At 33.0% G+C, this 23,121-nt stretch overlaps 2 protein-coding genes across 2 annotated transcripts; both read left to right on the forward strand.

Moving 5' to 3' along the window:
- Positions 1–1,033: 1,033 nt before the first annotated feature.
- Positions 1,034–8,527, forward strand: LOC112458855 (alpha-tocopherol transfer protein-like). Its single transcript, XM_025022678.1, has 5 exons — positions 1,034–1,296; positions 5,031–5,371; positions 6,353–6,481; positions 6,747–6,981; positions 8,320–8,527. Exons 1-5 carry the CDS (start codon positions 1,173–1,175, stop codon positions 8,349–8,351), a joined length of 861 nt encoding a protein of 286 aa, XP_024878446.1. The 5' UTR covers positions 1,034–1,172; the 3' UTR covers positions 8,352–8,527.
- Positions 8,528–12,749: 4,222 nt separating this feature from the next.
- Positions 12,750–23,115, forward strand: LOC112458854 (alpha-tocopherol transfer protein-like). Its single transcript, XM_025022677.1, has 7 exons — positions 12,750–13,122; positions 15,913–16,179; positions 19,225–19,316; positions 21,607–21,852; positions 22,030–22,224; positions 22,342–22,513; positions 22,590–23,115. The coding sequence occupies exons 2-7, from the start codon at positions 15,945–15,947 to the stop codon at positions 22,628–22,630; spliced, it is 981 nt and encodes a 326-aa protein (XP_024878445.1). The 5' UTR covers positions 12,750–13,122; positions 15,913–15,944; the 3' UTR covers positions 22,631–23,115.
- Positions 23,116–23,121: the final 6 nt, after the last annotated feature.

Raw genomic sequence — 23,121 nt, forward strand, 5'->3', positions numbered from 1 at the left:
GCTTGGGAAAGAGAGAGACAACAAATAATTATTTAATATCATTTATATAAAAGTTTACTTCGTAAATCGATTAGTCGTGAGTGTCATCAAATTTTTTAAATTAGCACACGGTGTACTCATAAAATCTGTTATTGACTATCACACTTTTATCTTCGCAGTTAATCTACCCTTCCTCGACTCTTTAGCACGTCAACAAATCGATTCCAATCAACAGCGTGTCGCGATAATAGATGCCGAGAAATGATTGTTTCCGAAGAGGGTCCTCTGTACAAATCAAAGTCTAATTATTATTTTCATAACTTTGTTGTCGATTATCACCCTCTCTTTTGTCTCTCTTAATCTCTTTATCCTTTTTAACATATAATACTAGGTCAGTTTTTGACGAACAGGAAGACCGACTATTCGTTCCGCGATGGAAGCCGCCGTGAAATAGTTGTTCTCGCAAATAAAAAATTCTCCCATTATAACCATTATCATTTTTATTAACGGAAAATAGATTTATGTAAACGCAGTATAAAGGAATGTTTTTTTTTTTTTTTTTAAGAAAAGAGTGGAAGAAGAAATCTTTGATTATTAGAAATACATTAAGCGAATTAAATCTATAATATACGTATTTATGATTTACTGCTGACTGTTGCCTTTCTCTCTACAATCAGTCAATTAGCGCGATTCGTCTTAGACCATGGATTTGGCAAACAGAAAAGTCGACCATGCGCATGATCTCCGATAAGAGATATTTATCGGTTAATCTTGTTATTTTTAAGTATGAACAAGTTTCTCGAATATCGTTTATATTCCATTACAAATGTTGGAGCAAAACTGCCGACGAGATATTATTTTAGCGGTCTGACTTGAATAATTAACAAACATATATAGACAAATGGGTAGCTCTTCCCCTACGTATATGTCTTCTGGAGGCAACTGGCGCGAAATCAGTGCTCCCCTCAGATAGAAGCGCGGAAGACACAAACTCGTAACGCTCGGAATGGACTTTGAGCGGTCAAAGATTGTCCCGAGACGATATACACGAGAGGTACTCTCCTTCGGTGGTGGTGGCTGTAGATAAATGTCAATCGTCCTGCTGGGGACGTCGCTCGGTCGTCAGTTTGAGAATAGAGCCGGACACAGAAAGGAGCAGCTGGAAGACAAAAAGAAAAAACAGATCGTGAAAAATGGCTTTTACTATGTCAACGGATCCACCCGGGCCGGAAGCCCGGGCCCTGGCCGAGAAGGAGCTCAGGGAAACTGAGGAGAACGTGAAGAAAGGCATTGAAACTCTGAGGAAATATCTCGAAGGTTGGTGAACTCGTCATTTTTTCGCAATTTAAATCTGAAGCACGTAACACTTATTCGAGTATTTCTATTTCTAATTTGCGAAGTCTTCGTGTTTCTTTTTTTTTGCTCTTTTACTATCAAAATATTGTTTAGCCTCTTTTGTCGTACGTATTCCATGTTACTCCTGAGGAGAATACGCATCTTCGTACATCGTTACTAAAATTTGCTCCTTAGAAAATAAATTCTTCTACGAGGTATTCGAGTCTTTCTATTCTATATTTATTTATTTATATTTTTTCTAATTAATTTAATTTTTTATTACGCTTTTATAAAGGTTCACATAGTTATAATGATCTTATAATTATTCAGATAATTAAAATGTTTTTATAATCTAATAGTTGTAAGATTTCGCTGTATTTTAAAGATATTAGTTCAGAAGAATCTCTCATAGAAAATATCATTTAGCAGATATTTCACCCAATAGTTTTTTAAAGAAAAAGACAACTAATAAAAAATTTCATTATATGCATTTTCTACTGGCAAATATATTATTTTAGAATATTTCATGATATATGTACAATATATTCCATAATTCGCGACTTTAATTTTTACAATTACGATATTCTTTATTGAATTTTAAGTCAATCTTTTCTTACAATTGGCAAAAGTAGTTTCCGAGTTATAATTATTGAAAAGGAAAGTCCCTTTGCAAACTAACAAATAATAAAAATTTATTACTTGGCTAATTTCTTTCGCGCGAGTGAACTTTTCTTCGGAATTTATTTAGAAACTTAGTTGGACATTTGTTGCTTCCAATTAAAAGTGCGATAATATGTGGAAGACAACTGTAAATTTAATATAAGAAATGGAATAAACATTTTCGAGCTCCATTCACCGTCAGTAAATCATATAATTTGCTGCGAATTTTATCTCCGAACGAAAGATTAGCCTTTTGCGGCTCTATTCTCGAATCGTTTTCATGAAACTCGCATGCGAAATTCAATGTTTTTTCAAATAGAAAGTCGCATACGAAAATCATTAGGGCAGGCTCGAGAATACGGCCCTTGAGCTTAGAAATTTACTTGAGATACAAATACTACTATTTTAAGAGTTACAATGGATCGACTCGTATTGGTAGGATATCGAGATACAAACTTATCGAAACTGATATAATAAGAACGGTCATTCGCGTATTCTGAGAATTATGAATAGACTTATTTATTGTTAGCTTTGCACAATAAATATAAGTTATCTCGAAAATTATAGAATTTGATGCGGACTCGTGCGTCTGGAAAATTTCACGTATCACCAAAGATTAGCATTATCACGTTATTACATGTCTTCTTTATAAATTGTATGACGATTATCCATTATCGCGTTTGTCTGAGTTATTTCGACTAACAAGTAAGTGATAAATATACGGCTATTAAATTAAAGAAGAAATATATATATATTTTTTGCGATAGCGCACGTCTGTTTTTAGTAAAGAAAGAATCTATCACGCGGACAGCCACATAGAGTATTCTTTCATATGCAAACGAAACAAGTCGTGTTCAGGGATTAAGAGTTTTCTTAATTTATTAATGCCACTTAAACAAAAATTATTATCGAGACCGTTTGAACGTCAGAAGCTGAATGGAGCTGCCTGAATAGATGTATTGATAATGTTGAGGTCAGCTCTGTGACACTCTGATAATCTCGTTTCCTTTTATCTTTCCTCGCTGCAAACGCGTGCACAGCAACGGGGCCCGACTCATCTTCTCGGAATTAAAATCGAACTTCTTAAACCTTAAACCGTGACGTCGACTCTTAAAATTGCTACTACACTTCACATCGTTACAAAACATGGAGCTTCGAGCGCCGACCGTCGCAAAACATCTCAAAGTCTAATCGTCTGTAGCCTTCTGTTAATCGGGAGAGAAATGAGAAGTAATTATTAATTTTAATTTTATATGTGAAAATGAATGAAATATGCAGTGTTGTTCGCTACGCAACACGTTTTTTGCGACAAATTTTTGAATATTTAAGAGCAAATGAATGCATACTCGTTTTACGTAACTTAATTTGTAGTCCAACGTAAAGCCGTTTGTAAACGTCACGCACTATAAAAACAATCTATGGCGACAGGAATGTGTATTAGGAGATACGGTTAAGGAATACGTTTTCTTGTTGTAAGTGTCTACACACGCGCGTTGCGCGATAAGGACATATTGGACGATAAAAAAAATCTTTTGACTCATCTTTTGATAAAGCGATCGATGAAGTCAAGTGCACCTTGACCCCCGGGCATGTGAAACAATAGTAGGTGCACACGTGATATCGCGCCGTTTGAGGACTTTTCAATAAGTCAGTAGATCTGATTCCCGCGAAGACACCTTTGGGGACACTTGACGCTTGTTTTCCAAAATAAATGTATATCTCGATGTTACACGGAGTCGCATATCGAGACATTGAACTCCGGAGGCGCGTAACGCTTATATCGCGTAATAAAATCGCGGTGATTATACAATCCCCGCAGCGATAAGCTAACTGTCGCCCGGTTTTATTCGGCAATTCGGCAACTCTTCGTATCTGTCGCTATGCGGATAAAAATTATAGGCTTCGAGAGCGCGCGTTTATCATCGCGGATGTCGTCCGCAAATCGTTTTCGGTCGCGCCGTCCCTTATCCGTTTTCGTTGATCGGGATTGCGCATTCGTGTGCACGAGCATCTGGTTTAAACTTGAAATGAAGAATGAATGGCGACCCTCGTGTGCAATTTCCCTAATAAGGAGCACAGAGGTGATTACTTTAAGAATAGGCATCGTGACCTCGCACGCAAAGTTACCCCGACGCGATCTGGTGGCTTTTATGCCATGAAAACGAGCGTGCGACGATCGGCGAAGGCTAAAATTAGCGTTTTTTTTTTATATACTGTTTGCGCACTGAATGATTAATAATTACGAATCAAACTCGCCGATTGCTTCGTTCTCGATCGTTTATTTTTATTCGAAGGTCCGCCGCATTGCAACTTTTGTTGATTGTGATGACACACGCGACTTGACTGTGTACCTTGATCGAAAAGCACACTATACGACAACGTGACGGTACGATACAAAGTCCGATAATTCTGACAGATAACAGGAATGGATCAGCTGGCGATGAATCATTAGTCGTCATTATTGTTGCAAGAAGATGCGCGCGTATACCGGCTATTCATATCGGCCACGTGCGCAAGATTGCTGCGTTAGTATCGCTAAAAATGAAAAATATCTAATTTAGTTCATTATTAATAAAAAATTAACTAATTTTATGGATAGAGTGACATGGATGACATGGAAAAAGTTATCTTTTTAAAAAGAGGTCCGAAAAAAGCGCCAAGTACAGGCGCTTGTCTATCTACAAAAAATATGACCTTAGAAAATGGCATTAAGTAGGAATAAATCTTTGAAAAAAAGATGCATATTTTTGAATAATCAAAATAAAAAAAATATTTAATGTAAAAAAACTTGACGCTGCTACACCTCAACATATTAAAAAAACAATTAAAATGTGTTTTATGTGTAAAATGGACATAATAATATGTTTTAATATTAAATATATAACAAATAATATATTAATATATTATACAAATTTAAGTTACTCGATGTAGCAGCGCTAAGTTTTTTGCATTGAATGTTTCTTGGATATGTCTTTGTATCCTTTGCGTTATTTTTACGTTCATACGCACCATCGATGTTGTCAAAGTAAGCAAAATCACGAATCTTTATGTTTCAGAGGACAAAACACTCTATTATAGTACCGATGATGATTTCCTCATGATCTTCCTCCGGCCTTGCAAATTTTATCCGGAGAGCGCGCTGGAGCTAATGAGACGCATCGCGGACTTCAAGGTGAAACATGCGGTTCTGCTGGACAATTTGTTGCCGAGCGACGAAAAAGAGGCCTTCACCGAGCACAATATCGTTAACGTATTGAAAGACAGAGATCACAAAAATCGCAGGGTGATGGTAGTGAATTCCGGCAAAGCCTGGAATCCATCAAAAGTCACCTGCGACCAGATATTTCGTATGTTCTATTTGATACACGAGTTGGCCATGCAGGAACCGGAGACGCAGGTACGAGTGAAATATCATTATTCGCAAAAACTATAAAATAATTTTTAGATAATTTGCTTCAGATATAAATGTAAATATGTTACAATATTAAGAAATGTGAAAGAAGCTTAAATTAGACATTCTTTCTTAAACTTTTGCATATATACAGGGTCTTCGTATACTGTGAATCATTGTGTACTACAAAAGTATAAATTAGCTATAAACACGTATACACGTATACGTATATATAATCATCGAGCTGAACGTGCGATAATCCACGATCAGCAAAATTCCATTAACTTGACTGCGCAAGAAAGAAACATAAATTTTCGCGATCAATGCCAGAGAAAACGAAAACTTTAAACGGTATTGATATACTATTATTTGTAATTATAAAATCAAATTTTACGTACGAGCACGTACACGCACTGTTAAATTCGTAGTGTCAGATTATACACAATTTGATATACTCATTTTTTTAACCGTTTCTATTTTTAACCATAGGTCACTCTACTGCTCTTACTCAATACGTTAATTTAACTGAAACAATGTTAGTTTAATTAAACCAATGCATGGAAAGTCAAAATAATACTGTTTTGTGTTGAAATAAAAAATTTCGATACACATGGTAGTTGAAAATAACAAAATGTTATTCAACTCCAAGTATTGGTTTAAACTTTAGTCTTTAACAGTGCGTTAGTTAAATTTAGTTAGTAACTATTTTAACTATTAGTAGTAATAACTATTTTAACAAAGTTAAGCGTCAAACCTAATTTTGATGGATGTAAGCGCGAGTCAGGCATGATTGCACTTTGTTCGCTTGATAAGAGATCCGATGAATAATCTAATATCAAAATACAAGAGAGAAAGAGAAAAGGGAGAAAGAGGGAGAGAATATTAAACTTTTTCTCGTCAAAATAAAATATGTCGGAAATATTAATTAACATTTTAGAATAGTTTTGTTAATAATTTAATTACAAGCGTTTTTATTCTTTTTCCTAGATATACGGCACGGTGGTGATAATGGATTTCGATGGACTCTCCATGAAACAAGTCACGGGAATGACGCCATCCTTCTGCATGAGACTTCTTAGTTTTATTCAGGACGCGATGCCACTGCGTTTAAAAGAGGTTCGTATTAATGGTATATCAAATAAAATTGCTTCACAAAATTACATTGAGAAAAAAAGAAGTTACCTGCCATGCTTTTACGTCCTGCAATATACTTGGATCGAATATCGATGAGAATAAATATTATCTACTTGCTCTTTCTTTGTGGCTCATGTGATAGTAATTATTTTGTGTATTTTCGAAATTCGAAATTATATAAATATATTGTATATTTCTAATTACATAAATATTTTGCACATTCTAATTGTACTCGATGTTCCTTCAGGTTCACTTTGTGAAACAGCCGTTCTTGTTTAACATGGTGTGGCAAATGTTCAAACCGTTCGTCCGGGAAAAATTGAAAAAACGCATGTTCTTCCACGGCACCAAGATGTCTGCGCTCCACGCGCACATCCCACCGAGTCATCTGCCGAAAAACTACGATGGTGAACTGCCAGAAATAGATTACAGCGGTGCCGATTGGTATCCAGTGATGGTTGCTAACGAAAATAAAGTTAGAGGTATAAAATAAATCGACATAAAGAAATGTCTATACATTTATAAAGTCCTTATGCAGCTTTAAATTTTCATAACGTTCTAAAACTGGGTCTACACTATACACATATAACAAAACACGTTATATAGCAAAGTTATACAACTTGTTACAAAAAGAGAAGAAAAAAATGTTATATAACATGATGTTATTAATTTTTTCGTGTTATATAGCAAGTTATATACTTATATGTTATCCATCAGTTGTTGGTAAAGGTCAAAGGAAGTTATAAATCTTTCCTATATAACATATTTTAGTCAGTTCACACTTGAAACTTGTTGTAAAACATCCATTTGATTTTATTCAGAAGTTCAGTCTTGTTCTCTTACTGCATCTCAAAATGTTGCGTCCTTCCTACCTATCTTATGGCCGATTTTGTTTATGAGGTGTTCAAAATCAGAACTTGTCATCCTTGCAAAGTTTCTGAAACTACCGTCACATCGAACTTCTCCCATCAATAGATCTCTATCATCTCTTTCAAGATCTGCTAGAGAAGGATTGTACCAATATATTTTTTCGAGCTTCTGATGGTCGCACCCAGAATCGCCTTTTAGTCCTAATATGTTGTCCAGTCAAAATTACACAAGCTGCTGTTGCGAGACTTGCATCCTCTACGTTTGATGTCATTATCAATAGAGATGTGAAAAATGTTTTACAACTTGTTACTAAAATTATTTTTACAAAAATAGTGTTATCCAGTAACAAGTTATATGACAAGTTGTACAACAATGCTGTACAACATGTTAAAAACAAATTTGTTATATAACGATGTTTTGTTATATAGCGTAGACCCAGCTTTATAAGATTAATCTACAAAAATAGATTATTGGAAGAATTTATTTTAAAGAGTTTTACATACATTTATTTCAGACTGTTATTTCTCAATATATTTATTAGGTATATCGAAATACGATTCTGCAATTTTATATACATACGTTTTGTAGTTGATTGACAATAATATGTCGAATCACGTTAGATCATTTAAAGATCGTCTAAAGAGCAAAATTTTGTTGGATAAACAATAGTCTCAACGTGTTTTCATAGAAAGAAATCTAATGAACTCAAATCTGGTAAATGTGATGACCATGGGATTGATTCACCTTTTCTAAATTATTTTTTAGAAGAATTTGTATAAATAGATCACTCAAAATATGCATATTAAACTTTGCTAAAATGCAATTTTAATATTATTTACAAATTAAGTTTGTTATGTGTAAAACGGAAGTATTATAAAAGTTTAAAACTGCATCACACATTCACACATACACACATACACACAATTAATATTTATCTGTTTATTTTACAGAGTGGAACACTTATGGACGTCGCAAGAATTAATAAACTGAACTTTCATGAGATAGTTGCTGTAGATATTGTTAAATATGTTTCTTCGCAATTTAAATAGATTCTAAACTATGGACAATTTAACGTATTGAGTATATGATATTTAAAACGTAATACAACATATTTTATATATGAACAACTATTTTTTAAACAAAATTGTATTTTGTATTTGTGTGTATAGTCCTGTTAATAATAAAAAAATTGATAACAATAAATGTAGTGCGAATTACAATAATAATATTCAACGAATATTAATTAATTCATGATTTATAGATTTGAAACTTTGAATTATGATTACATTGAATTTTATTACGATGACTGAAGTACAAATATTTTATAGATATTGTAGAGTTTTTATATGCATAAAAATAAACATTATTACTTTTATCCTTTCTAAATAACTCTTAACCCTTTTATTCCCAAATTATTTAACTACAAAAATTTGTTTGTATTTTTATGTATATTACGTGACAAATGAGCGAATTCTGAAAATATTTTGACATTTTAAAATGTTAATTTTGAAAATGTATAGTAAAAACTTTTCCACGTGTTACCAATGAATATTATATATTCACAGATATAGAATGGAAATATAGAGATCATACAGTAATATTTTATTTTATAATTCATAATATCCACTACAGTATGGGAACGGATTGATACAAGAATAAAGCTATTAATTATCTTATATGCAAATTCGTATTTAAAAGCTAAAATAAGTACACTCTTTAGCATTGTATAATATTAAATTAATATAAAGAGGTTCGAAAGCCGCGTATAATGTGAAGTACCTAAACTCTCGATCCAGATAACGAAATCTGTCAAGAACAGATTTTAGAAGTGCCTGCTGCAAATTTTGTCGATAAAATATCAGCAGAAAAATATAACAGAATTTGCTAACAGAACATAATAGCAGATTGACTGCGGAAATTGAACAAAATCTGCTATTTCGTAACCATTTAAATAGTGTATTTCTTAAAATGTTTACAAAATAATAAATTCTGCTCGGTTTCTACCGACAAGTTGCTGTCAGATTATATCGTTGTTACGCTCTGCCGGCAAAACACGAATTTAATGCAGACACAGATAATATCAGATTTGTTGCGATATTTGAGCAAATCTGCTGTCAATCTGTTGTTATACTGCAGGAAAAGTTTGCTTTCTGGGTTTTTGTGGGATTCAATTATTCACTATTTATACATAAATAGTCAATGTTGAAAATTATTGAGGGTTCTTTTTTAACCTTATAACTTATTTAATTTTATCAAGTATCTAATAGCATTATAAATTGTTTGAGCTAGTATAGTAGACTCCCGTATAACGCATACTTATATATACGACGATTTATTCTTATAACGTTTGTGTGTGTGTGTGTTCCAACCCACAATTACGTGGTGAATTATCTCCGTACTACATGGTTCTTTTCTAAACTGTGGTTTAGTACATTCAATTTATTATTGTGGTAATGGCAATTATTTTGGACTCTTGTGGTAAGATTATTCCTGTAATATGGAATTATTTTGTTGATAATTTCATTAAATTTAAAATTTTATAACGTTATACATATATATATAATGGCTCGTTAATACTAACAAGACTTTGTTTGCTATAATTTATAAAATTTTTAAGCTTTTTTGCGTTAAAACGATTCGAAATAAGAAATAATTAGCTACTGTTAAATTATATTATATTTTTCTATAATAAAGAACGTATTCTTACGTTTTCTACTGAAAATAAATCTCGTACAACGCAGATTTTTATAGTACGAAATGCGTTCTAAGTTTCTAAGCGTTATATAGTTTTTACATTTGGTTTTACTTGCTTAGCTCTTTATTAAAACGTCACGTGTACGATTGTAACTTATTTCGATCGTAACTTCCTTCGATTGTAACTTACTTCAATAGTAACTTCCTTCGATTGTAACTTACTTCGATCTACTTGTTTCGTAATCTACAGTTCTACATATTCGCAGTAAGCGGAAGTACTTACCTCATTATATAAATGCGATCAATTCTTGCACGTAAGAGATTTATAAATACGATTTCCATGTGATTATGATGAATATAATATCGTGATGAAATCATGATACTGTGCTTATGCGTAATGTATACAGGGTGTCCCATTTTACTTTTTACGCAATTACCTTCGGAACTATTTGTTATTCGAAAACATTTCAAATAGAACTTACTCTGTTTCGAGGACATTCCATTACGAACATAAGACTTGTCTAACAATAAGTGGAGATACCTCCAAGATTTCAAAGTGACCTTTGTTTTTTTTTTTTAATGGTTCCCACTGCTTTTTATTTTATCATCTTTTTCTGTTAATCAATTTGAACAATTTACGTTCGAAAGATTTTTTATTTGCTCAATATTTTTTGAAATATTCAGGGAAAATTCGGTAAATTTTTCAATATTTAGCTTTCACTATATATATTTCAATAATTGCTTGTCGGAAGGAAAAGTGGCACAAGACTTTTTTGACTGATTTCGTTTCAAAAATATGCTGTTGCAATAGTGCCCGAAAATAAAATGTTGTGTAAATTATATTACAACATACATACAGTACCGATCAAAAGTATCGCTTATTGAAAAGAAGTCGTTAAGTACTTTTATAAAGAAAGACGTACATAAATGTTATGAAATATTATTCCAGTACTGTTATTTTAGCTTGATAGAAATACTTTGGGAGGAGGAAAAAAAAACAAAGATTTTAATGATTTAATTGCATTGTTTCATATCGTCGACAATAACATGACGATAACACGAAATATAAATAAATGTTATCAAATTTTATTTTAGTACTGTTATTTTATGCTTTGATAGGAATATTTTGAGAAAAAGATAAAGATCTTAATGATTTAATTGACGTCGAATAATTATCATTGACGATAATTGTTCAATTATATTATTAAGATCTTGTTTCTCTTCTCAAAGTTCTATCAAAACATAAAATAACGGTATTAAGATAAAATTTTATAACATTTATGTACATCTTTCTTCATTAAAGTAACAAATTCCCTCTCCATAAGTGATGCAATACTTTTAACTTTTACTTTAAAAGTTGAGGCAAACAAATAGTTCCGGAGATAATTGCGCGGAAAGATTAAAATGGGACATCCTGTATACGGCACGATAAATAGAGTACAAATGTTTCTTATGTTTTATAAAGAATTTTAACAGAGTTACTGTGATTTGAAGATCTACTACTCATATCGCACTCAAACGTTAAAACATTGTCAACGTCCGGTCAAAGAGGGCAGTTTGTTGATTAAAATTCGCGATTTGGCCTATAGACCTCTATCAATATTCTATTGTATCTATTAATTTATTAATGCTCTATGTTGTTATGTAATATAATCGTATAATGTTGTAATAAATTCCAGATACGGTTACAAAGGCTGTTCGCTTATTCGCGTATTCGGCACATTTGCTTGGTCATCAATAATTCCGATCGAAATCCATTCCGAAAAGTTCCATAATGACTCGAAATTATCTAGCGGTCCGACAATCCGAATATCAAGATCATTCACGCCTGGGAATAACTTGCAAACAGTTCGAAACACTATATTTAAGTGAAGGAGATATAACTCCCGATATCCGCAGTCGCGACCTCCGTTGCTTTATATTTTTCCGCGACTACGCCGTTTCCTAGAGCGCAGCAAAATATTTTAACCTTTGAACATAAAAATTTCTTCCTCATTTTTCTCTTTCCCGGTGTCGCGCGTTCTCCGTTTCAATCAAATCTCGTAATATGTAGATTCTGTGGATTTGTATGCTCATTTTCTTGCGCGATGATTCAAATTCTTTTCTTTGTTCTACAACCGCAAATAAATTACCATTTTCTTGCTAAAAATAGATATCGTAGGCGCAATCATTACTCGATCTTTGCGAACATATTTCATTTTTCATATCAATCTCTTTAACGGACTTGCTCGAAATAAAATCTTGTACATAGACAATCAAGTTACTGTTACGTGTTACAAGAAAAAAAGAAGAACTAAAATGAAGAAATATTCGTACGCTTGGCGCGAGATTCTATACCGTGTCTCTCGGAACGAACACCATTTTTCCTGGAATTGTCTGCAATTCTTGTTCCGGATGTTACAAATTAATCTGTATAATCACGTAATTTTATTCCGCTCGAAACTCAAAACTTACAATTAAATATTTCCATTTCAAAACATCACGATCACGCGATTCCTTCGATTCTGCATCTTGTTCCTCACATCTTTGTAATTTTCCGTGTTATTTAAGCAGCGAAGTTTTTTTCAAAGTGCATCTTAGTGTAGCACATGTATGATTGTACACGAATGATTGCACGTTTTGCAACGTCACACGCACGTGTAAAGGTGGGGAAGACCTGTGGCTTTGAAATAATTCTGACTGGGATTATTTCGACGCAGTTCCCATCGGCCGGCGCGGCGATTCGCGCACAGCGTTACTGACCCTCTTTCCTCCCAGGAAAGGTGGTCTTTCCTTTTCTCTCTGCCTTCTGGGATTCGCTCGCGCGTCATTCGCGACGAGTCGAGGGAGCGATAAAGACCGGTGAATCAACACACTCGGTTCTACAGTCATCGCGGCGCTCGTGCCTGTTTTTGATGATAATATTCGCAAATCTCGGTGTGGGTGAATCGAAGTTTCGGTGATGAGAGACACACAGTTCTGTAACACGTGAAAATTGTTTCGAGAATAAGGGTGTGCGCGACTCTGAGGATTGGTGCGCGACCGAGATCTCTGCGAGATCGTTGAGGTAATATATTCTGGTGAGTATTCGCATTTTTTTACACTTTGTTGATAATTCCTGCACGCCTTTTGCTAAATGATAAGTATTTAAGTATGTCGATCGGAAATATATGCGTTTGTCATAATATCATTAATATACGCTGTTAAAAGTAAAAAATAAAATTTAAACCAATATCTTATAAATTTATTTTTAACTACTATGTGTCAAAATTTATTATTTTAATAAAAAACATAATTATTTTAACTCCATCGGTATAGTTAAATTAAAATTGTTTTAGTTAAATTAACAACATATTAAGTAAGAACATAATAACACTGCGCGGACATCATGTTTTTGTAGCACTCACTGGGACACCCTGGGATTTTTAAGTCTAAAAGGTTTTTGAAAGCGTTTCTGTGTTACAAAAAATTCGTATTATTAAAAATTCATGTATCATCTTTAAGGTTTCAAAAAGTGATTTCTATACTTACACAAGGCCGAAACTGTTGTAATTTTTTTTAACTATAGGTATGGTTAAAAATGACATGAATTGTGTGTAATTTGACACTACAAATTTAACACTGTACCTTCTTTTTTTGTTCGCTGCAATAATTAAGAGAGGTACTTGCTTCTTGATACAGTTGAAGGAGTTATTACCGGAGTATTATTTGTTGAGAAATAAGGATTACGTTATGCATTTATAACTTTTCGACGATGAATTGAAACAGATGCGTGGCTAATCACTTATCTAAGTATATTTTATTTTTAATATAATTAATCTCTTTGTGATATTAAAAAGCGAAATCTGTAGAAGTAATAAAAATAAAAAAAATTTAAATAATAGTAAAAAATTTAGAAAATCGAATACATATATAATATATGTAATATAATAAATTGAAACTCATGTTGCAATAGTAACTACGGTTACGCTGGAAAAATATAATTATAAATAATTCAAATTTTGTTCATTAAAGTATTAATGACATTTATATAGTACGTTTATGTAAATGCCTCCATTGTACTTTACCCGCTATGCTTTAAACATCTCATTAAAACATTTGATTATGCTACGTGAAACAATAGATAGATTTCATTAACGCTAATTCACAAAAATATATACAGCACATATAAAACTTCTACTGGACGTGAGTATTCAACCCGCGTGATTATACGTAAGAATTATTATATAGAAAATGTCTTTTATTTTTTATTTTTAGAATAATGTTTTTTAACAAAATTTTTAGTGCCGTTTTCTTCTCTATGCAAATTTAAATTTACACGAACAGTTCTGCGTAGTGACGTTCTGCGTATAATAATATATTCTGCTCATACAAATAATTCTGCGTATATATAATAATATACATTTTAATCCTTTCAATAGTGTAATAAATAGCGGAAAAAGACGATAATTACACCGATCAACAAGTTAAGTAGATTGATCTGTAAGAAATGGAACAAATATGTACTTCAGCAGTGCACGGTTTGGTTTTTCCCTTTACATAACGTACATCATTTACATCTACACAAGCTCTACCCATATTTACGTTATTACCGCAAAGAAAAAACTTGTTCGCTGCAAAAAAATAATGAACAAGTTTTACTTTTCGAAGAGAAAATTCTATTTCTTGCGAAATACACGTGTACATTGAGCGGATAAATAACGTATGATAAATCGAATAAGTAGCAAAGTAGGAAAGAGTTCTCTAAATTTTATTCTTACCAGAATTAACTGATATATATCAAATTTGATATAAAGTAATGAACAAAGATATTTCTCTGGAAATATTTGTGTTCTATGAAACAATTGCTGTGTGTGAGTAGCGAGAGCGTGTGGTTTCTTGAGTCATTCAAGGAAATTGCGGAATGTCAAATCAATCATTCTGGAAATTTATTTTACGATAGGATGGAAAACATAAGCATCTTGACATTTTTGCTTAACAGTGAGTAAAAATTAAATTACCAAAATAGGTTGTAACAACAGGTTACAAGTTGTGTAATAACCATAAGATAATAAAAAGCTGTTATCTCTCAAATGGGTTTGGAAGTGTGCTTGATAAGAGGATGAAGCCTAATTGGAGTGTTTATGATTCCAACTAATAATTTGCAATTCAGAATTAAAATTCTAATGTGTCACATTGCCGGAAAAGCTGAACGAAGCGTAAAATGACAAAAAAAAACGGGCTTTACATTATAAACGGAAAGATTGTAAATTTTTAAAAACTTCGAAAAATTAATATTGTAAAAGAATTAGATACATATATATATTAATGTATATTAATTTTGTTAAATGCTTAAAAAAATAGATTAAACGATTATATGCACTAAATTTCAAATTTAATTATTAATTAAAATGTTTATATAAATTTTAGATTGCTTTTTAAATCGTGAATAAAGACTTGTTTTTTTCTGAATCAATTCAGACAGTAAAAAAACAGACAGTTTTTTTCAGTTTTACCAGGAAAAGTGGAAGAATTCGGGAATCTCTTGAAGCATATAGCTTCACCGCAAACGACCTCAACGTTGCACTCAGCTTCTCGTGTTAGTCGATGCAAAACTCGTTCTAGTACGCATATGCGTACATATGCACGCACACATAACCGCGTATCTGCTTCCGCGATACAGCCGACTAGAGACTGATGAACACGACAGATGGTCGACTGATGGGGAATGGAACATAATATAAAATCGGCAATTTTGTCTTGCGTCTCAATTCACTTTCGTGCATTCGTTAAAATTACTCCTACCTTCACAAAGCTTGTGAAACTGACATAGCGTGTGTGTTAATATATCTTTGCCGGGCGATAATACGGTTGCTACGATTGTCTGACAGATATCCATTGTGCTGTAATCCAGCTGGATGCAATGGCGTCGTCCGCGACCATGAAAGAAAACATTAAATCTCCGCCGGTGATATGCAAACAAGAAATGTATGAGCACTGGAAAAAGAACGCCCCGAAGATCATGTTTGGTGAACATCAACTTTCCATCGAAGTAAATGAAACCGGCGACTTCTTTCTCCAGAAGGCTAAGGAGGAATTGCGGGAGACGCCGGAAGTTGTCGCCGAAAGTATCAAGGAACTGAAAGACTTGCTTGCAGGTAGCAAAAGCTTAATTGTACCAAAAATGTAGTTGTCACTGTGTTGTTTCGACAAAATCGAGGTTTCAAATTATGGCGTTACAATAAGACCCTGATAGGAGTAAAAGTTAAAAAAACTTGGGAAGCTGTAAAAAATTGTAAATTAATAGAAGTACACATTTTTTCTATGTCGATTAAAAGTATATCTATTAAGTATGTCTATTACGTGTATCATTAAGTATATCTGTTAAGTATATATTTATCAAGTGTATCACATTTGTAATATTACACATTTTGTATATCTATTATATATATATATCTATTAAGTGCATTTAACACCTTGGTATAAAAAAATTAGATTTTATGATAAATATTAACATTATCTGTATGCATACACACACACACACACACACACACACACACACACACTTCAATTTTGTTCTGCAAAAAATCATGCTTCAGCGGTAAGCCTCAACAGAAGTGATCTTAAACTAATATGTTTTTTTTTTATTTATATCTACTTATCAGTTTACGGAGCAAATTTTGAAAAATAACATTTTGTAAAATAGGAGGAATTACAAATGAGTTACAAAATATCAAATTTAATCTTTTCACTGAAAAATCCGAGCTTGTAAAGTAAATAAATAAAAATGATTTTAAAATTTGCGGAAAGCCTCCGTGAACCGATAACTATAATCTTAATAAATAAAAAAATGTATTGATACTAAGTTCAGATCACTCTAATTGAGTTACCGTTGAAGCAAGATTCTTTTGCAGAACACAATTGAAATATACACAGTGATGTCAATATTTACTATAAAATTTAATTTTTTTATACTAAGATATTGTCAAATGTACTTAATAAACATGCGTAACAAAAAATTTATACTCCTATTAGTTTCCAACTTTTCACAACTCCCCAAATTTTTTTTCTAACTTTTGCTTCTGTTAAGGATCCTGTAACCCCTTAGCGCCAGTTTCACCAACATCGATTAACTGTAACCTTCGATTAAATTCACTCTTCATCTCTTTCTAACTGTCCCCCTCAAAAAGAGACGAAGAGTGAGTTTAATCGAAAATTACAGTTAATCGGAGATGGTAAAACCGGCCCTTAAGGAACAAAGAGTAAGATAAAAAGATGTAGTCGCGTGAACCAGTAATTATTCATCAAAACCAATTTTCCCGTGTGACGCTCCGTCAAGAGCCCGCCCGCACGATGTCCTTGTCGCTACTTTCTTTCTGAGTTCTCCTATTCGTTTTTCATTTTCCGACCGGTTTTCTGAAGAAAGCGTCCACGAAAATAAAATGTTATCATTCTCGATATCCTTTTTTTTTCTTCATCTTCGGCTAATATTGACTTCTCTCACTAAAATTACTATTGCTCAATTAGAGAAACGTACGGTACTATTAAAACAAGTTGCGTTAGATTCCGTGTTTATAAAAATTAAAGAGAAACTCAAAATAATTAATCCGCGCAAGGAGGCGCGATGACAAGTGGAATAAGAACATTTTCCCTTTTATGTAATTACCAATAAAATACGATATTTTAGCAAGTATCTGCTCAATTAGATAAAAGAGTGTCGTGTCATCGAAAATCATGCAATTCGCAAAATAAGGATCTATTAATTTTTTTATTCCTCGAAGAACGTATTCCTTTTTTTGTTTGCTCGAAGAACGTCAGTCGACGATAAATCGAATAATCTTTATAGAGCTAGAACGAAATTTTGCGTGCAATTACCGTTCATGTCGTAACGGTCAATTTAACAATGGTAAAAGTATATATACGTCGTACGCGGCGTATGAATTCAGCCATGCTCACACGAATCGGGTAAAAACGAAAGTTGCTCGCGCCTGTATCGTAATAATCTTTAACGGAGTCACGCTTCTTGCCTACGGGCGAGTCATATGAAAATTATTTCGCTACAAATAAAAATTTAAAATTTTTTCAGAACACTTGATAATTCCTAGCATGACCGGAATATAATGACGTTTCTTGCGTATTGACCGATATTTTAAGAGTTGATTTTTGAGGTTATTTTGTTAAGCGAAATTCATATGAATATATGCACAGAAATAAAGAAGTGTTAAATCAAGACTTATATTTTTATATATAAGCAAGAATCTATAATCTTCTTATAAGAATTCCAACTTTTTTTTCTTGATTAAACTATATAAATACTTTGACGCTATATGCATCAGAATATTTTTATGCATAAATTAAATCGAATCGATTTAATTAGGTGTAGGGGAGGGGATTTTACTACTCCAACCGGAGCTGTGTTTCAAGTCTGACAAATTTTAGTCAACGCGCAGTCAAGGTTGGAAGATATGTAAAATAGAAATAAAAATAAAACTTTCCATTCAAACAAGTTTTTTTTGTTCGACGCAATTTATATCTCATTTATATCTCTTTTAAGATTATAGATTCTTGCTTATATATAAGAATATAAGTCTTGATTTAACACTTCTTTTTTCTTCTGTGTGCGGTCTCTCAAAGTTAAAAATTCTTAAAAAATATCCTAATGTAATAATATAATATAATAACATTATTTTTGAACGAAATACCGTTACCTTGAATATGATTAGTTTTAGATGTCTATATAATTACTAGAACTTCGTTCTTGCGCAATCATCATTGTCGTTACGATTTGCGATTATCATGATATGACAAAGTAAATCTCTCACAAGAGAAATTGATGTTTATACTTACATCAATTCTGCATTGCCATCAGTTTCGGGCCTTTGACCTTTAGGAGCATATATAGAAGAAAAACCGGAAAGGAATATAATATTTAAAAGTTAGATAATCGCGTATCTATTATTGTGTTTGTAAATTGCTTTGCCTTATAGAAAGAAACGCGAGGTATATTTTATATATTTGATAAAATGCCATTGTGCCGTGCCATTATTATTATACTCCAGTCTTTGCATTTTATCCTTGACCCACTTTTCCGTTGGTTTTGTTAGCATAAACTACATGCGAAATATCTCGTGCACACACTGCAGAATTGAAACAATTAATTTTTCATTAAATTGTTATCTCCATCCTTTGTTTCGCTTCTTTAGGAGAACCTGATCTGCACTTACCGGACATGGAAGACTTCTATGTAACATTCTTGCGCCCATGCAAATGGTATGCGAAAAGCGCTTTCTCGCTAGTAAGTCATATTTCGTAATATCTTCAAATCACGATTTCATCTCGTTTTAAATTTATATATGCTTGCGTACATGAAACCAACTGTATAGTAATGAAATGTTCAGTATGTTATATTATAGTCCTAAAACAATCGGATGTGCTATACAGATTTTCTGGCTATGTTTGCATTATATTCTTTTCCTGAATATTAAGCTAGATAGTTTTTGTCTACTATATTATACTTTCACTGCCAAGCGGAATAAAAAAAAATACGCCCTCAGGTCAAGGCTGTTTTTTGACTGGTTGTTTTATTGTCGATTCTAAAGACAATAATTATAGTTAGATTTTATATATAAGATTGTTTCAAAGTCTTTAGACGCTATGTCGCTATACGACTATGTTGCATTTATGCTTTTCCATTTTCTTTTTGTTCTCTTTTTACAGCTTTAACCTGATTATTCATGGTATCATTTGCACCTGGCTTGCGTGATTAGGTTCTGGGCGTATCGTAAATGATACACGTGCCAGAGAGAGTGTTAAACTACTAAATATTATCTACTGTATTAACTACTGGATATAAAAAGCGAACTGAATTGCAGGGAAGAAAGCAAATAAAAAAAAATAATCTTTAGTTAATTATCCAGTAAGCAAAATGATAGCAGTATGTTGGCAGATTGTTAGTAACACATGCGATCAGACATGTCGGCAGACATATATCAACTGCGTCCACATTCAGTTCGCTAATGTTCTGCAAACAGACTCTGTTATACTTCTGTGTTGGCGTTCTGTCGACATTATATAATATAGAGTGTAACTAAAATAAGGGAAACTTCGGGAACGAGCTTCTTATCAAAACATGAAAAAAAGTTCATATCAACATATATCCGTAAACCCACTGTTACTGTGATACAGCCCAAAATGTTTTATATAAATAAAATGTTTACAAATTCACTATTTACAATCGGAGCGATTGCTTATCGGTACTTGTCTAACTTATTTATTTATTTGCTCTGTGACTATTTTCTTGTACAACTATGTAATGCATTGCACGCACGGCGTTTGCCTTCCTCCAACATTTTTGAAAAAGCATTGTGCGTGTTGGAATGTATCTTTTATAAAGTGTGCATAGTGTGAGATAAGCCTCTGTTTCTACGAACAAATATCATCCGAATAATTGTAACCGATCTGTAGTGTTGATGATAGTGATGACGAGGACAAATAAAAGTTTTGGCACAAGAATTTTTCGCATTTACTTGTAATTTTGTATCTTAAATTATATAACTATATTCAAATAATGGTATTTTATTTTATATCGCTTTATTTTGTATCGTGTCGAATGTAAAACATGATAAGGTTATAAGTTGAATAAAAATTATTTCCAGTTTCGTTTGTAAGTTAAAAAAAATTGCCTTTCAAAAGTGCAAATTTAAAAGAGAAAAAATTGTTGGTTACATTAACTTTATTTTACACGAATAAACATTGCTAGGTTACATAAAAAAAATTTAAAAAAAGTGCGAGGGACAAGAATTGAACTCGGGTCGGCAGCGTAGTAGTCGTGCGCTTACAATTTTTTTTTTAAACGAGAATATATGATTTTCTATAAATATAACAAAGTTACAGAATATTTACATTTGTAATGCCTACCTTAGCGCTTACAATTAGTGCCCCGAGCTACACCGCCTTCTCGGTAATCGACATAACGGAGCCGGTACACGACATATCGTTCAAATCGATTTTTCTGAGAAATGGCTGAGCATTGCGCTCTATCCCTTTGCTCAAGGGAATACTATATATAAAACCTTTTTCAATTCGGTGACCCCAGGTCCGCGGCCTTCCCTTGTCAGTAACAGCGAGTTTGCGGATATATATTGATATGAACTTTTTCATGTTTTGGTGTGGGAAGCTCGCCTTTGAAGATTGTCCCCTTATTTTAGTTATACCCTGTATATCAGAACCGGCATCAAATCTGTAATCTTTATGCCGATAAAATTTGTAGCAGATTACGTTACAAGATCTAATGCTTTCGACAGACTTGGCTGTGTCTGGGTATAATAAGATTTATAGTAGTAATCCAAATTGTATTTGAAAATTAATTTAAAGCTGTCTTATGATGATATTCAATGTTAAAAATTGGAAAGATGCGCTATATAAATTAATAATTCTCCTCGACGTTTTTTGCAAAGAAAGAATCACTTTCAAATTGGCCGAAGTTGAGGCTAAAACCGAAAATCATCCGATTGATTCTAGGGCATTCTGCGTTTAATACAGAATTTGACAATAACAATAAATTGTTCAAACATTTTACTTAACAGATAAAACGGTATTATCGATTCCGCCAAAACTACCCACACATATATAAAGATTTGTTGCTCACCAAAGAGAAGACTGCACTTTGCGCTGGTTTGATATATCCATTGCCGCTTCGTACCAAAGAGGGATGCAGAGTGTTGGTAGTCGAGGCCGGAAAACGGTGGAAACCGAAAGAGGTGTCGCTCAATGATTTCTTTAAAGGCCTGATATTCATTTGTTTTCTGGCGATGGTGGAATATAGAACTCAGGTTCGTCGGCGGAAAATATTTCTTTAATTGATTTTCTTCTGAAGATATAGATAAATATTTAAAATTAGTCATAAACTTATTTAGCGAGAAATTTGTGAGAATCTCTAGAGCGCTCCATGAAGAAATGCGCGAAGCCGTTAACGCGCTTAACCGCGAAATCTTTATTTTGTTTCTTAGATCGCGGGTACGCATATCATTTTAGACGTCGAAGGTTTATCTCTTTCCCATCTGACGTATCTCACACCGACCTTTGCCAAGATGCTGGTAGATTTTATACAGAAGTGTTTGCCCACTCGTCTCAAGGGTATCCACATTGTGAATCAGAGTTTTATCTTCAACATGGGATATGCGATTTTCAAACCATTTCTGGATGTACGATCTTATATAATTTAGTTTTATAAGTTGCATAACAATAAACTTGTAGTGTATATTTTATAACTTTTTGAAACTTTTTAAAATCTTCATAACGTGACGCGTTGTATATCGCAGGAGAAGATTCGTAAACGGCTTCACTTTCACGGAACAAACTGGGACTCCTTAAAATCTTTCATAGATAAAAGATCACTGCTTAGAAGGCATGGGGGCGAGATAAAAATGCCCGAAGGAGAATACGGGGTGATGCTGTGGCAGAATATGCTTTCATGCGAACCCGCTTTCGAAGGTAATTATATATATATAAACTAACGTTTCACTTGTGATTTAAATCGTATATCGATAAAATTTTTATTTTGTTTCAGCTGATCAACATTATGGATACATAACTAATAAAGATATATGATCGCTGCAGCTATTGTCCGGTCAATACATCATCATTATCGATTATTACGGTTGTTCAACCATACGCATGAAGCTAATAGTAATAAATAAATAAAGTGCTCAAATTGTTGGCGTCCGGTACCTGACGAGATGCAACTCGCGGCTGTTACGTTGGCCTGAAATTCGCAATTGTGTGAAGAGGGAACCAAATTGTGATCCATTTAGAAGCAGCTTTTGTATTTAAAGGTGCAAATAATATATTGACGGCATCGATGAAAAGTGTTGCAGAACTGTAACACACACTTAGGGGAAGAATTATTTACAGAATCTTTTTTTCCCGAAAATTTCCAATTATACAATATTAAGTAGTATTCAATAAATAGAGAATTATGTGGATTAAAGTTAAGATACTGTTGATAATAATATAAAAACGTAAAAAATGAGAGAGAGATAGATAGATAGATACAGAGAGATTATAATTAAAAATATCCAAACCTATACTGCAATACTTTT

This window comes from Temnothorax curvispinosus, unplaced genomic scaffold, assembly GCF_003070985.1.
Source record: "Temnothorax curvispinosus isolate PA1 unplaced genomic scaffold, ASM307098v1 QBEX01009282.1, whole genome shotgun sequence".
Taxonomy (NCBI): domain Eukaryota; kingdom Metazoa; phylum Arthropoda; class Insecta; order Hymenoptera; family Formicidae; genus Temnothorax; species Temnothorax curvispinosus.